Source organism: Pimephales promelas, chromosome 21 (assembly GCF_988280905.1).
Source record: "Pimephales promelas chromosome 21, fPimPro1.hap1.1, whole genome shotgun sequence".
NCBI classification, from domain to species: Eukaryota; Metazoa; Chordata; class Actinopteri; order Cypriniformes; family Leuciscidae; genus Pimephales; species Pimephales promelas.
The window spans coordinates 7,668,306-7,684,609 of record NC_142789.1 but is presented as its reverse complement, the minus strand read 5'-3'; the positions used below and the strand labels follow the sequence as shown (position 1 = coordinate 7,684,609).

The following is a 16,304-nucleotide window of genomic DNA, read 5'->3' as shown; positions in this document are numbered from 1 at the left end:
AGACCAGAGATGGTCGAGTCCGAGTCGAGACCGAGATCAGTGAGGGTTGATTACCTAATTTACTTTTATTTACTTAGAGAAATCCTTTTTTTATTTTACTGAATTTTCATGCGCAGTTGTGCACTAGAAAATCACCAATCACTGGGCGTGTCAATCAATTTAAAGAAATATTTTATTAACATACATTAATAATCATGAAAAATATTTTGAATTGAACTCGAGTGGACTCGGGAATAAGTCCGAGTCCTAAAAAAAAAAAATTCGAGTACGAGTCAATTCCGAGTCGAAATGCACACGAGTCCATGACAAGACCAAGACCATTAAAATATGGTCTCGAGACCGAGTCCGAGACGAGTTCGAGTTTCGAGTACTACAACACTGCGTGCAACCTCGACAATCGACTACTGTGGACTTCGAGTGCACTCTGTTGCCAGATATTTATTTTGGATCCTGCTCTCAACGATATCTCAATTGTCTACTGTTTAAAACAAAACACAAAAAGACCAATAAAAGCCCAACACAAAATGTAGAAAGTGCTTCAAGTTGCTCGAATCCTCATTTAAGTCCAGATTATTAAAAAAGTTAACAGGCGACAAAAAAAAAACAAAAAAAAACCCACGGGACATGAGGTGTTTATATCAATTAATTTAATATACGCTTATATAAATCAACAGTAAAATCAAAGAGAGAAAGAAATGAAGTAGCACTGAGTGAAAGCTTCCATTATTAAGTAGTAATATATTATTAATGCAACTGTAGCAATGACAGATTGTGAACTTGTTGGTGATTCATTATTGACCAAAAAACTATCAGGATGAAAAGTGCACAACAATGCAATTTCACATCTGGACTTCTGCAGACCTGCGGAGGCAAATCCCTGCCTAGAGTTCCTGTGTAGATTAACACCCACTTGAGACGCCTAATTGCCTGCAGCTGAAAGGACTAATTGAGACGCCACATTTTCAAACCTTTTCCCCCACGAATCACGACATTCTTATAATAAGCCGAGCGGAACTGTATGCCACTCCCGCAGCAATAGCCTACGTATCAAAGCCAGGCTCACACATCACTTCCTGTTTCTTTAGCACAAGCCTCCAGATGTACGACGCTGTCTAAGCTCAAAAGAAAAACGGATATGAGTGTATTGAGATCTGTTTGGTTTGCTCGTGTAGATTGAGGAGAGAAATGTTCTTCATGCCACTGAAGATGCTCGTATTCAGGCACTGTGTAATCAAAGACGGCCAAATGAGAGAGGAGGAGAGAGATTTTGGAACGGAGGGTGAAATGTGACAGATCTTAGCATGGAAATGCGTTTGCATGACAGAACTTGCCTTTGAGACATGATCTTGAATGCATCGGGCAGATAACAGTTGATGTTCTCCATTTGAAAGGGGTCAGCATCGCAGATCTTGTCGTCTGTCCGGCCGTAATTGGCAGTCTCAATCATGATGACATCACTTCCTGGACAGCGTAGGTCAATGGGATAACCCTCGCAAGACAGTTCCCGCCTCACCAGACCAAACGGCATAGCTGCCCGGCTAAACCCTGAAAGATAGAGAGAAACTTTATTTTTTTTTTTTACTGAAAAAGGTAAATTAGTATAGCATTCAGTATAACAGTATAACATTCTCATAACTGCAATGTGGAAATAAAAAATGTGATTAGATTATATTATTGAAATAAAAATCTTTATACACCACAGTAGGAGAAAGATAATTGATCATTTGAAGGAAAATAAAACTATATTCGAACTATATTTATAATAATAATGATATATATAGTTTACCAAAAAATACACATCAGTGAAATCCAAAGCACTTTTTTTATATTAATTTAAATAGATAATGAATGACAGATGCAACAGTGCTAACAATCCATGCTATATAGTTTAAATAATGAATGACAGATGCAACAATGCTAACAATCCATGTTACTACTGTATATAGTTTTTCTCTTCATTTTAGGGAAGGGTAAGAAATGCCAGACAACAAGAGAAAAATATGTCATGTTCTGCTAATGTGAAGAACATCAAATAATGTTGAGAGTGAAATCTGGTACTGAGCTCAGAGCAGCAAACACACATATAATATACATTCAGCCAATCACAGGCCCTGACCTTAAATATAGCTCTATTTTTAGAAATTAATCTCACATGCAAAACACAGCACGGATGCACCAGAAAATACGAATAAAAAAAATCAATTAAGTGCTATGTCTGAGAATTACACATATCCATCTGCCTGGAAGGTGTATTTAAGAAGCACTATATATATATATATATATATAATTTTTCAAAAAAACAAAAAAATGAAAACAACTTACAGTAGAGGTAATGTTTATTTCTTAGGTGCATAATTCTTATTTGCCTGCTGCATTACACACCTCCTCAGATTGTACTGCAAATGGTGTTAAAATGTGTCTTGTTAAAAATTACATAATTTATTAGAAAGATTCATATGTGAGAGAAAGACTGCTGTTTAATCTATATTTCCTCCAGCAATGGGTATAAACGAGGCCACATTAAGTAGAAATCCATCTAAAATCAGTCAGTACGATTGATTTATTCACGTAAGTAAAATTATAAAGTCAACATGGCTCTGAATGTTTTTTTCCATTCATGTTTTCAAATGAAGAGGAAAATAATCTGTCTGCTGAGAAGCTTCTCCTGTAATTATTCAGTCAGAACACAGTCACTGCACGTTTTATACACAGCATTTCCCCCTGAGTTTGACATGCTGAGATGTTCTCAAAGACACTGACAGCAAAATGGATTCAAATGACTTTAAAAAGTCCATTCAGTGGAAATCAAATCTAGGGCTGTTGAACCAAGATTTATCACTGGGTTTTTTCAAATCTTTAGTCATTCCTTGTGACCATTGGAAACGAAACACAGCAGCAAGTTTTGACTGATGACAGGTGTTTGCCGCCTCACATATGTCATTTTATAGTGCGTGTGGCCCAACAACATGCAATTCACTTTGTGACTCTGTAAAACCACCAGTGAGAGGTAAAGCTTCATGAAATGCTAACTGATAGTTTCGAATCTGCACTACGATTGGATGAACAGCATTCAAAACCATTGTAAAATGGCAATAAACTAGTTGCGACGTAACTAAAAAATTACAGAAGTATTATTCATTTTATCATTATTATTACTTGTATATTGGTATTGTTTTTCTCTTGTCAACATTTTATACAAAAAAACAACAACAACAACTTTGTTTCTCTCTAAAAACACTACTGTTCAAAAGTTTTGAATCAATCCATTGTTGTTTTTTAGTCTGCAATAATGCATTCAATTGATCAAAAGTGACAGTAAAGACTTTAAAATCGTCACACACACACACACACACACAAAAAAAAAAAGCTATTTTAGGGCCCTTTCACACCTAAGGGCGTTTTCACACCTGAAACAAGGTCCAAACCAAAGTTCACGTTTTGATATATTTTATATTTTCAAAAAGTTTTGGTTTGGTTTCACACTGCAATTATCTTAACACGACATACATCATTATCTATGTGGGTTGCATCTTGACATTGGTTTAGTAAATGGACGTGTGTCTGACGTCAGCGTGTTGTCAATTTGGCGGGTAACTTTGACAACATGAACGAACAGACGCGACTGTAAGAGACTAATTTTAAAACACCAAGAAACATTTTGGTAACACTTTATTTTACGACCCGCAAACAACTGTGTAAGTACAATGAAATTACGGTGTACGTTTCTGTAATTATAGTGTACTTCCGTGTAGGTATAAGGGAACAATATGTTAAGTTTTGGGTAATAAATAGGGTAACAAGCACCACTTTAATTTACAGCCCGCAGGAGTTACACTTACCGTGTAACTACACAGAACAAGGGGGTAACAAACGCTACTTACTATGTAACAATACGACACAACACTATTTGCACTGTAATTATTACAGAGAAAGGTACTGTTATCAAAAGCAAACAAACAAACAAAAAAAAACCTTTTTAATTACACAGTATATTTGCCATGACATTTAAGTGTCATTGCAATTCAATGGGATAAGGTAAGTACTTATTACCACATGGTAAGGTCTAAATTAAAATCATAGCAAAAACAAATTATTTTGACTTAACATTAAGTAATCTAGTAAGAAATGCCAATAAATATAATTTTTATCACAGTATATATATATATATATATATATATATCAACGCATATATATATATATATATATATATATATATATATATATATATATATATATATATATATGCCTATATATATATATATATATATATATATATAATATATGTGTGTGTGTGTGTGTGTGTGTGTGCGCGCGCGCGTGTGTGTGTGTGTGTGTGTGTGTGTTTGTTTAATTTTTAACCCACAGATGTCAAAATTACCCTGTAACATTGCACAAGAACATATTTTGTCAGAAATGTGATATGTTTTATACAACAGACGTACAATGTTTGCCTGGAATATATTAACAGAATAGTTACCTTTTATTTTTTTAACTAATTAAATAATTTGCTTGTATATCTGCTTGTTACCCCTTTATTACCCCAAACTTAACATATTGTTCCCTTGTAACTACACGGAAGTACACTAAAATTACAGAAACGTACACCGTAATTTCAGTGTACTTAGAAAATTATTTGCATCTGTTTGTTACCCCTTTATTACCCCAAACTTAACATAGTGTTCCCTTATAACTACACAGAAGTACATTATAATTACAGAAACGTACACCGTAATTTCAGTGTACTTACACAGTTGTTTGCGGGTCGTAAAATAAAGTGTTACCAACATTTTTTTATCATGTGCATATTTTTTTTAAATGTCGTGTGTCGGCTGAGCTGGCTTATTTGAAGCAAACAGAAATTGACATAGATAAAATGATTAAATTTGATCATGATCTTTTGCTGTGTTTTTGCTTTAACATTTAAAGTCATGCTCCCTTTCCCCTGGCCTACATTGAACCGAACTCTAATGCAACTCGATTCTGAGGTCACAATGGTGTTTGAGCGGATCAATGGGGCTGCGGCGGTGTCCATCAGACCGCCCTGCATTATCTCACTCGGCCCGTTTCCTTTCTGACTCCAACTACACAGGAATAGCACAACCGAACCCGCCCCCTTTTCACCTCATCCGATCGGCTCTGCTAAAACTCTTCGTTTTCCTGAGCTGCGGTTCCACCACATGGCAGCAGATTTGATCCTCTCAACCACACTCCATTCTTTCATTTCACCAGAACGCCAGGAAAACCAGAGTATGTTGAGGGCGTGGAAGGGACGATAATGAGAAACTTCAACGTGTTTCTGTGGCCTGGCATGACAAGTTTACAACACGCGGTACTTCTCGAGTGTCTGGGAATTACATTAAAACACATTCCCATTGCCAGATCCCCGAAACACCCACCAGCGCAGTTCATGCATCATGTAGTCTGCTGGAGCCTGCTTCATAAACAGCTTTCCAAAAGCAGGACAATTGATTAGGCCTGGAGTCACTGCTGACTCACGCTGTTATGAAGATATTTCAGGACACGGTCAAATCTATACAGTAGAGAGAGAGGGGGAAATAAAAATGGGACAGACTTTCGAATCTAATTAAGGAGAAAAGACTTCATTCTCTGAAGAGGGATTTCATACTGTAAAAATGTTACAAAGCAGATTAAAGTAGTTCAAGTAGGCTGGAACATTAGCGTTATATAAGTTAATGAAATATATATCACAACAAATTTATTGCCGTCTCAGCTTTTAAATTTAAAATATTTTTTTACCATTCAAACACGTTAACCGAACGCCTTTGAAAGCGCTCCTTACATCTCTCACTGTTACAGTCTGTCTAACATTTTCTGAAGGTAAAGGAGCTTCTTCCTGCAGATTTGAAACAGTTGATTAACTAATGAACAGAGTTAATGATTTTTGTGTGGGGCAAATATAGGACACATTACTCCTGACGTGTAAGACAAACGCCCCCCAACAACCAGTCTATTAAACCATCAGATAAAGTCTAAAGGTCAATGATTATTCAATTCTAGTAGATAAATGTGTCCTTCATGACCTGCTTAAAGGCTGGCCCATGCTAAAATATTTTTCAAATCTTCAAAATGTCAGAGACCACAAACAACAAACATTACGATAGAAATAAAACATAGATTTAACAGATTTATTCCAATAGTGGATATGTCCCAGTAGAGAAAGCTCCACGATGTGACCAAGACAGCAAAACACACACTAACACATTCTCTTCACAAACAACCAGATTCCCTACAGTAAATGTGGGAAATCTAACAAATTCAACTGTAAAGTCAAATGTGACTTTAGAATAAACAAACATGGCGGACGAAGAGCCAGAAGAAATGGCGACTATAATGTTTGGACTGCTTTTTACCGCACATTTTCAGGGGGAAAAAGGTTTGTGTTGAGTCTTCCGTCAGCTCACTTTCTTATTGGGTATCGTTTCGTTTGTCCTCAGGGTTCCCTTCACACAACAGGATTTCTGATCAGAAATATTCAGCATTTTGGATATTACCATTCAAAACATTCTTCCAAGCAGATACAATCACTCTTTACATGCCTCACGCTACAGGAAAACACTATGTAATAATCTGTAGAATCATCAAGATAATCGGGACTTTACCTAGGATTATCGGGAGGGAAGTACTGGTCCCAAAATCTGCCCGATTCTCTAAAGAGAGTTAATATGACCACGACTAAAGAGAAATTATGATTATATTATAGAAAACATTAACCTTTTTGTTTCATATAAAATTGTTCAAAGGGTGAAGAAATTACACAATGATGAAGAAACTGAATTCTGCACTTTGCTTATCTTAAGTTTACCACATAACTTAGGAGGATTGTGCCAATTTGATGAATACATATTTTATTATTTCCCAGGTTTCAAAAACAAAGCTTAAACCTAGTCCCAGACTAAAATGGATGTTTGTGCTGTTTTAGCCGAAAGCAGTTTGCACTGACAAATCTTAAAATATGTCAGTTCTATTGTTGTGTCTCAAGATGCACACCAGTAATGTTTCTAAGGCACGAAAATAAAAGCTACTTAAATGCCCTAATTGAACTAATGCCTAACCCGGGCTTAATCTTAACCCTGTCTGTGAAACCGGGTCTAAAAGTGTCAATCTACATAACTATTTAATCTGGTTTCTTTACACTTTTCTAAGTTATTATACTTTGATTTTTGCCTATAACACCCCATCAACCGACAATAACACCATAGCAACTCTGTAGCAATATGAACACCTTGACGACCAACCAAAACATACTAGAATTGTAGCGGCGGGTTTTGGATGGGCAAGCACCTTTCACATTTTCTTCAGAAAATGCAAAAAGTCAGTTTTATTAAAGATAATATTATATTAAGGCTCATGACTGCACATGACTATTTTAAGACACAGGGCACAAATCCTCTGTTTTTAATCTTAGAAAATAAAGAGACGTTGTATTAAGGGGTGTAAAAACAGTGACATCACTAAAGAAACCACATTTGGCATTTTGCTCAAGAGAAAGAAAAGTAATTTAGATTAAAGCACCAAATAGTGTTTGTAAATGGATTATAATTCTTTCAAGAAAAAAAAAAGATGGATTTTACGTATTATGCTGCATAGAGAGATTTGGAAGTCAGATCCTCGTTTCTTGCTTAATTTCCTTTATTATCTCAATAAAGCCAAGGATCCACCGTCTCCTTTGTCTCAAAGTTGAGCGTTTATATAATTTCCGCTCTGGTTTTAGCCGGTCAGGGTCAATGAGCATTCGTGGTCAGACAGCAGGAAGGACAAAGTCCATTTGAAAGAAATTTGCACCTCAATGACATGGAGCCAAAGTTCCCTCTATAGAAGCTTTAGTGATGTCCACTAACTACTTGAATTTGACATGTTCAGCCCTGTTTAACATGACCAAAGTCAACTGAGCGATGGGTCGGCCATTCTACTCCCAATGTTATGAGTTTGCTCATTCAAACGTAATATTCAAATGTCTTCAAACTTCAATCAACTACTCACTCATTTGCCATTTGAAGTGCTTCACATGTATTTGACTCGTCAAATGATAGTCTGGACATGTCAAAACATTTTTGCTTTTTCGTATGCATTGACTTTGTGGAGTAATTCTGAGTCATCCAGTGTTTTGTATTGTTTGGTTTGGTTTTAGAGAAACAGCCTGTGGACTGCCTCTTGTGCTTTTCCTGCGGCGATGCGTAAACTGGCTGTTGGGCTGGTTTTCATGTATAGTTTATGATCAGCCTGGTCCTTTTTTTTTTTTTTTTTTTACAGCTGTATTATGCTGTGCGAAACCCAGGCATAGGTGTGAGAACTTCCTGTGCATGAACCGGTGCTTTTAAAAGTGAATGGGTCTCCAGCTCTCCTGATTAAATGACGTGGGTCAGGAACGGAGGCAGTAAATAATATATTAAAGAGAATGCTCGATTTCATCACCATGGTAACCTCTCCAGCAGTGCTATAATCGCTATAATCTCCCCCTGAGGCTTATCAGTCATTCTGGTCAGTCACCACAAGGGTCGCTTTTCAATTCCTTTCAGGTAGATAGGTAGCCAACTCTGAACTCCAGCGAACAGGCCCCACGTCGACAAACAATGGAATCCTTTCAGAGCCATACCTTATCAGTTGCACTGCTGTACACGACTCCGCAGATCTGCTTGGTGCAACTGGTGGGAGAGCCTTTTAATCAGGGCTCAAATACACCTCCCATTTAACCTTGTCGAGCTCTGTTACCGTGTAAATGTTTTTATACATACAAGGTCCTTTTGTACCACCGAGATTCGTTGTGGAAAACCGATACGTGTGTTTTTAATTACACAAGATTTTGTACAATGTCGGGGCAAAGGGGTTTCGATAATGCATCTTATTACACTGCATTAAAAACATGCCGATAGTAGTTTAATTCCTACATCCTGTGCTTCTCAACTAGTAATTTGCAGTTAATCTGCAAGAGTAAAATAAAAATAATAAAATCACTAACCGTATAATTATGCCCAGTTAGGATAGCAAAATAAAAAGGTTTATTAACTTTCGAAATGGAGGACATTTCTGTGTTGTTTTGTGCAAAATAGCTGGTAGAGTATTGAGTCGCCACTCGGTTTAAAACACCAACCAGTATAAAACAGTATGGAAACAATGCTATAGCACTGGTGGTAACACTTTGCTTAAAGCCTTTTTTAAAAGTATTTTTAATGCATTAATTATGCTTTGTAATGCAAATTATAATGCACCGTATGATGAATAACTGTAATCACAGTTAAAATACATTATATTACTAGCCTTTATAAAAGTATGATGCATTAAAATGCATGACAAACAACCAATAGCAGATGTAGGAATCTCTGTAGGAATACCAGGAATCTCTAAAGTAGGAAAACATTTTATCATTGGATACAATTATTTATATAAAAAAAAATAGTATGGCATTATATAACATACATTATGAATAATGTAATATGTTTATAATGCATTATACATAAAGGCTTTAAGTAAAGTGTTAGCACACTGGAAGTACAGGGATGATCAGAAAAGCGAGGCTGACACAATACAAAACGTACAAGCTTTGCTCAAGAATATTTATTGATAGAATATTTATTTATTGGTATGCCTAATAGCGCTAAATAATTTGATGAAAGGTGAACAGGGGTAAACAGATATAGTTAGATGCTGGTCTTAGTACTGTGATGTAGTACTAAATGACATGGTTGCTTGTTCAGTTCACTACTGATGCAATCAGGTTATTTGGCTTGGTCTTAAGTACCCCCCCCCCCCTCCCCCCCATATAATGATTGTTTATTAAAAAAAGGTGGGTCCTTAGAAATGTATAAAAGTATGAACATGTTTATATGCTAGTTAAACAAGCTAGTAGTCCTAGGCATCCTTACCGGAAACATCCGGATCAGCTTTTGTTTCTGTGACGGTAAATCAGGAGTTCCTGCATCTCTGCTGCCCAATTCCCATGATCCTACTCTAATTCCGTCATCACCTTTGGAGTGACATTGACCCATTCTGTGAGCAACAGCCAGGCAAAAATGCTAATTTGACGAGGACAGCGGACGGTCTCTTCGGAGCCATAATATTTTAATCTCCCCAACGTGGCAAATCAATCGGAAAGTGACCATCTGCCAGGATATGAGTGTCACTGCAAAGGGGTAATGAACAGAGCGCGAGTGATAAAGATCACCATCATCGGTCTGCTGTAAGCTCCCTCGTACCGACCGCCGAGGAGCCAGATGACAAACAGATGAGTCACGTCACCATGTCACCTAATATAGAAATATTACCAGACTCAAGAAAAACAGCCCACAGAAGAGTCCCTTATGCTCTGCGATTTCCGTGTATGATAATAGAATGCAGCGGTTTCGGCATTTGCAATAAGGCCGAGGAGTGATCTAAACTGCTCGCGTGGTCTTCCGGGAACAGCCACTGGGGCTGACTGCAAAGAGTTTTAATATGGTTATTCAAGCTTGACACGGCATGCTGTCCCACCGAGAACCGAAAAGACTCCGGACCTCATCATGCTTGCCAAGCCCTGTTAATGTAGTTTCAACTGTGCTTTGTCCTGTCAATGGCTACAGCTGTTTGTAAATGAGCTCGCAGTTTCAAAGCTGGCCACTATTATTACACACTTGCGGTTGAAGACGTTGCTTACTGGGGGAGTTTTAAAGGAGGAAAGGGACCCATAATACCCCGAATCAGCTTGCAGCCACTGGAGACGCAGCTTGATACCTGCAATTTTTTGTTGCTTTCTTGCTCCCTGCTAGCCAAATACTAGAGAAATCTATGGAAGGCGAAGACACCAATGAGGAGACGACTCTTCCTCCCACAGAGCGGTTTCCATAATCCCGCAATATCCTTTATAAGGGCATGTTGTCTTTAGAAGTCAGGTCTCACCAGAGGGAGAACAACAGGGCAATGCAAATATCCTCTACAGGGGAGACGCTCTAAGGCTGAATGAGATTTGTGTGGGGAACAACAAAAAAATGTTTTTATTGAAGCTCGGTAAGCTACGATAAGGATTCAACCCTCAGCGTGGGTCAAAGCAAACATCTTCGCTATTCTGTGGCCAAATCTTAGCCTTATAACTTTATTAACTAGGCAAATGCCTACAGTGGAAACTAAAACCTGGTATTAATCCATATATTGAGTTTCAATGAGATTGCGTACAACACGCCCACTCTTACTGACCACTTCTGTTCTCCTGACCCATTATTGGGTCAATAAAAATCACAGTGTCAGTAGTTTAGCAAAAAAAGCATTAAACGTGTTTGTGAGCTACCAGCTCCTCGACTCATTGGTATTCAACACCACTATTTGCCCCAATTCATCTGCATCCTTCTCTTCCATGGCAACAGCATGCAGGCAGGCTATCAGGAGGTTCTTTGATATAGGTACATGCTGGTAAAGAAAAAAAAAAAAAAACACTATGTCATTTAGTTTGGGGTAGGACTATAAAACACGTCCTGCTGCTTCTCGCATTGTTAAGAGACATATTTGTAAAACTGGCTTCAAGCTTGTTATCATTTGCATGAGGTCCAGCCCGCCTCCTTTTTTTTGTTGTTGTTTTATGTAACTCTGCCGAGAACATTTTTTAAATTTCGTTTTACAGACTAATGCGTGGTGTGACGCTATTTTTTTGGTCTATCTATTAATTATTTATTTAATTTAAATGAGGATGCTCCTATTTTTTTATTTTTATTTTTTTACTTTATTATGACAAAAAATAAAAATAAAAAAATCCAACTCACAAGTCAGTTGATTTTAAACTGTTTACAAATGGTGTATCTTTTCCCCCGAAAACCAAATGAAAGCAACGTCTACATTTGTAGTTAGATTGGCATGCTAGCTTTTAAAAAGATTTGTCGAGATATGTTTCACTGAAAAAAAAGGAAGAAATTATAAAGTAAGAGTTCTATTCCTTGAGAACATTATTTCTGTCCCTCCTGCAATGCCATATTGGAATGGACTTTTTGATAACTTAAATTGGCAAAAAATATGGTCCATGCAACATAGGTTTCTCCTCACAAATAAAATCAAAGAAATATCCTTTAAATTAACTCATAATATTTACCCAGTTAAAAATTTCCTAAAGAAAAAATTTAGATCTCATTTTGACACAAATTGCTCTTTCTGTCAGAATGACACTGAAACTCTTCTTCACTTATTTTGGTCATGCAATTTTACTCGGCAACTTTGGAAAGATGTTAGTGGTTTTATCTCAAGCAATATCTTGAAGAATTTCTCCATGAATCCCAAAACTGTTATTTTTGGTTTTTTTGAAGCTGATTCAAATGCCTGCTTTATTATAAATCTACTTATTTTCTTGTGTAGATTTTATATTCACAAGTGTAAGTTTTCAAATTGTAAACCAATTTTTCTGGTGTTCTTGCATGAGATAAAACATTACTTCACTACAATTTCTTCCTCTCTTAACCCAAAAGCACTCAAAACATGTAAAATTTGTAAGTCCTACAAACTTTTTACTTTATTAAATGTTTAGATTTATTTTCATCTATGTATTGCCCTCTTTTTATTTTTATTTTTTTTATTTTATTTTATTTTATTTTTTTTTCCTGTTTATCGTTGTCTAATTTCTTTTTTGTGCTATTATGTTGTTGATGTTATTATTATGTTGTTTTACTCTGTAAACTGAATGTTTAAATAAAGCATTTAAAAAAAAAAAAAAAAAAAAAAAAATATTTTCAAAACATTTTACTAAGTGCACTTAGTAAATTTTAACTATAAAGAAATTTTAAATATAGATAAATTAATAGTGGCTACATGAGATTAATATTAGTAGCCATTTTATTTTACATGGAGCGGGTCACCTAATGAAGACTAAATTGTTCAGATCACATGGCCAGTCAATAACTCTACACTTTATCTCTGTCACTTTCACCGGATGACTGAGGATAAGCGTTGTTTTCTTTTGCATGTTTTTTACTTATTCCAAAGACCTTTGTGATAAATAATATACATATCTTAAAACAGGCATCCAATATTCTTGAAACTAAGCGGTTTTACAATGAAAAAAATAAATATATACAGTTATTATCACATTTTAATGAGTAAGTCCAGCTATTGGATAAGATGTCATCCATATTTCGGAGGTCTTTGTGTTCTTCAGTGCTGTTAAGTGGCACAAGCGAGACCAACAACCTCCACACTGACTCACACATGTAAATCAACCTTTACACTTAATTAAGCACAATGGGCCGTATCAAGGTCATGAATTCTTCCTTTATAGTCGTCTATTGACGAAGCATCAACTGCACCGCCAGCGTCTGGTTTCCACACCCGGCTTCATATCTGAAAACCCTCGAGGGGACACTAAAAATGCAAGGACAACCTAGAATAAAAAGGCCCATATGACACTTGTGCTGTATGGTTTTAAGTTCACAAGCTATGGGTATTCATTAGCAAGATATACGGTGAGATAATTCCACCCTGGAATCTATCAGCTTCTCTTAAATTGCTCACACTGACAGAAATTAGCGCGTATGCCTTGTTCGAATTCTCATTTAACTACACCAGAAGAGAAAGACCCAGGGCAAAGAGTTTGCTGACATTTACAGAGACATGTTGGAAAATTCTATTTTTGGGTAACACGCAGTTAATGGTCCATGATGTCCTAATAAACCTTTTCCATCTAATCAAAGCCTGTTCTCATGCATGCGTCTCTATGATACGCAGCTCATTTGCGTGTAATACACACGCAACCCACACCACTAATTCTAGCCAAGCGTATACCCCACACAACTACTAAACCTACCCTAACCAACCCATGTGTATCCTATGTACGTAAAAACAAATTTTAAGTCCTCACAAATTAAGTCCTCACCCTGCCTAGTTAAACTGAAAATCAAATGGAAAACTGAGTTACCACATCCATGGAGGCTTACAGATGCCATATTAAATAAAATGTAGTAAAGTTAGGAAAACCATATACTTGGGAGGAAATTGTGGTGTTTGCCAAGTGAACCATTACTATTAATATAAATAGTTTGGAATTAGAACAAACCTTTGCATGGAATATCCAAGAGACTAACGTAAAAAAGGGTCCAAAATAAAGAGTTGGGATAGGCTCTGTTGATTTGTGACAGTAACTACTTAACAATCACCCAAAACATGCTGGGAACGGCAAAAAAAAAAAAAAAAAACACCTCAAAGACTTAAGCAACCACATTGCAACTCCCTGACATCAACCCACAACACCCTAAAATCGTAGAGGCTTTTGCAGTGCTCTAGCTATATTATCCTTCAATAAAATGTGATTTATTTTAAGTAATGCGTTTTATTATGCAAAACCTTTTTCTCTCAGAAATGTCAATTGCTTAGTAAATAACAAAGTGAACTTCAGTTAAGGCTTGAAGCTCTTTGCATGTCGTTTGAATACTCTTGACCTTGAGGTTCAAGAAATGTGCTTTAGAAACAGATGACACCACCTCCGGTACAAAATAAAATTCCTCCAAAGCACTTCCAAGGCTAAAATGTGCTAATACATGAATGTGAGAAAGAAACAGACAAAATATGTGCTGGATTACTGTTCTGACCTATAATGTGTTGCTGCATGGATTTCTGACCTAAAACGCTACATTCAAGATGCATCCAGGTTATTTGGCCCACTGTGTGTCCATGGCTCATGATATATAATATTTGTACATCTCTCCTGATACCATTACTTATTAATGCAGGAAACCTATCACACAAGTTACTGTCACTTCAGAGAGGATTATTTCCCGAGCTTTATGCATTTAATAAGTCTATGTGGTGTTTTTAATATGATTTAAGACAAATCACACCATTGGTGAGTGTTTTCTCTATTGTCTCAAAAACACGTTTTGAAATCCCTGGTGTTTCTGGCGACAACCTTGTAACCAATCATGTCTACATGTGATTGTCAAAAAGTGAATCTCTGAACTGGTGTGAGTGAGTGGAGGCGTGGCTAATTTGCATATTCATAGGACTGCATATACTAAATGAGGCAAGGGTGTAGAGTTACATTCAAGCTTTTTGAGGCATGAATTATTTTTTTTAAAAGAAAAAAAAAACGTTTGCCATTTTGGTGAACAAAGATGAGTTTTATGGGATACAATTATTGACTAGGGGGACTTTAAAAAAGCTGGGATACTAAGGGCCAATCCCAATTCTACCCCTTACCCCTTCACTTTCCCCTTCCCCTCCGTTTTGCGCGTCCACGTGAAGGGGTAGGGCTGCCCCAATTCTCTTTTGGTTGGAGGGGGAGGGCTAGGGTGAAGGGCCAGATAGCCCTTCAAACGAAGATTTTTCGGGAGCACACTTCAAACGAAGGGGTATGAGAAGCGTCACTGCTAACCCAGGCTGGCTGCCCAAGCGACAAAGGAGACCCATAAATTTAAGTATTTGTGGCTTTAATAAGTATTATAACGACAAATAATGATTTGCTTTATGTTACATTCAATATTGTGTTCATATTTACGGTCAGTTTCTTCACAGAAACGTTTGTAAAAAAAAAAAAAAATCGCTAAAATTACTGTAGTTTGCTAACGATAGTCCCGCAACATATTTTCGTCGTCTCCGTTGTTTCCTGCGAACTTCACAAGATGCAAGAAAATAGCTGTAACCCACGCGACTGAGATAACTGCAGCTGTCGACGGCATCTTGGAAGTTGTGATAAACATCGGCGCATCTCCTGTGACGTAGGCGCTAGCGACAACTTATAATGACGTTTAACGGAGGCGTAGTGGTGTCCCATTTCTTAGGGGAATATTTTCACCCCTACGCATTGCCACTCTGTTTCAAGGGTCAAGGGGAAGGCGAAGGGGTAGGGCTAGGGGAAAGGGAAGGGGTAAGGGGTAGAATTGGGATTGGCCCTAAATGGATATTACATCTAAAGTATTTTATTATCATTTTCACAATTTATACCAGGGTTGAATTCTCACTATTAACTTACTATTAACTACAACTTTTGCCTCAATAAACTCCTAATCACTGCTTATGAATAGTTAGTAACGTAGTTAACTAACTATTCATTCTAATTTTAAGTTTAGGTATTGGGTAAGATTAAGGGATGTAGAATAAGGTCAGGCAGAATAAGGCATTAAAATGTGCTATATAAGTAATAAATATAGACAATATCCTAGTAATATGCATGCTAATAAACAAATGATCAATCATGAGAATTCAATCCTAAACTAAAGGGTTACTATTATTACTATTACAGACAACTAGAAAAGTCATGGGAATTCACTGGCATTGGAGACAAAGTTAATAAGAACTCAAGTGAGCTATAAAAGTAAAACAAATAAAGAAATAATCCTCTGGGTTGA

The 16,304-nt window shown here is 36.8% G+C and overlaps 1 protein-coding gene across 33 annotated transcripts in view; it reads right to left on the bottom strand.

Annotated features, from left to right (window-relative positions):
* The window catches only part of adgrl2a (adhesion G protein-coupled receptor L2a), a 113,832-nt gene that overhangs the window by 61,798 nt on the left and 35,730 nt on the right, over nt 1-16,304 (bottom strand). For all 33 annotated transcript variants that reach the window (XR_016148647.1, XR_005618633.2, XR_005618634.2 and 30 more), the window contains exon 3: nt 1,332-1,545. Coding sequence is in view for 29 of the 33 variants with exons in the window: in XM_039653566.2 (XP_039509500.2) it covers nt 1,332-1,545 (214 nt within the window). In the remaining 4 variants the exon portion in view is untranslated. The remainder of the gene's footprint in view (nt 1-1,331; nt 1,546-16,304) is intronic.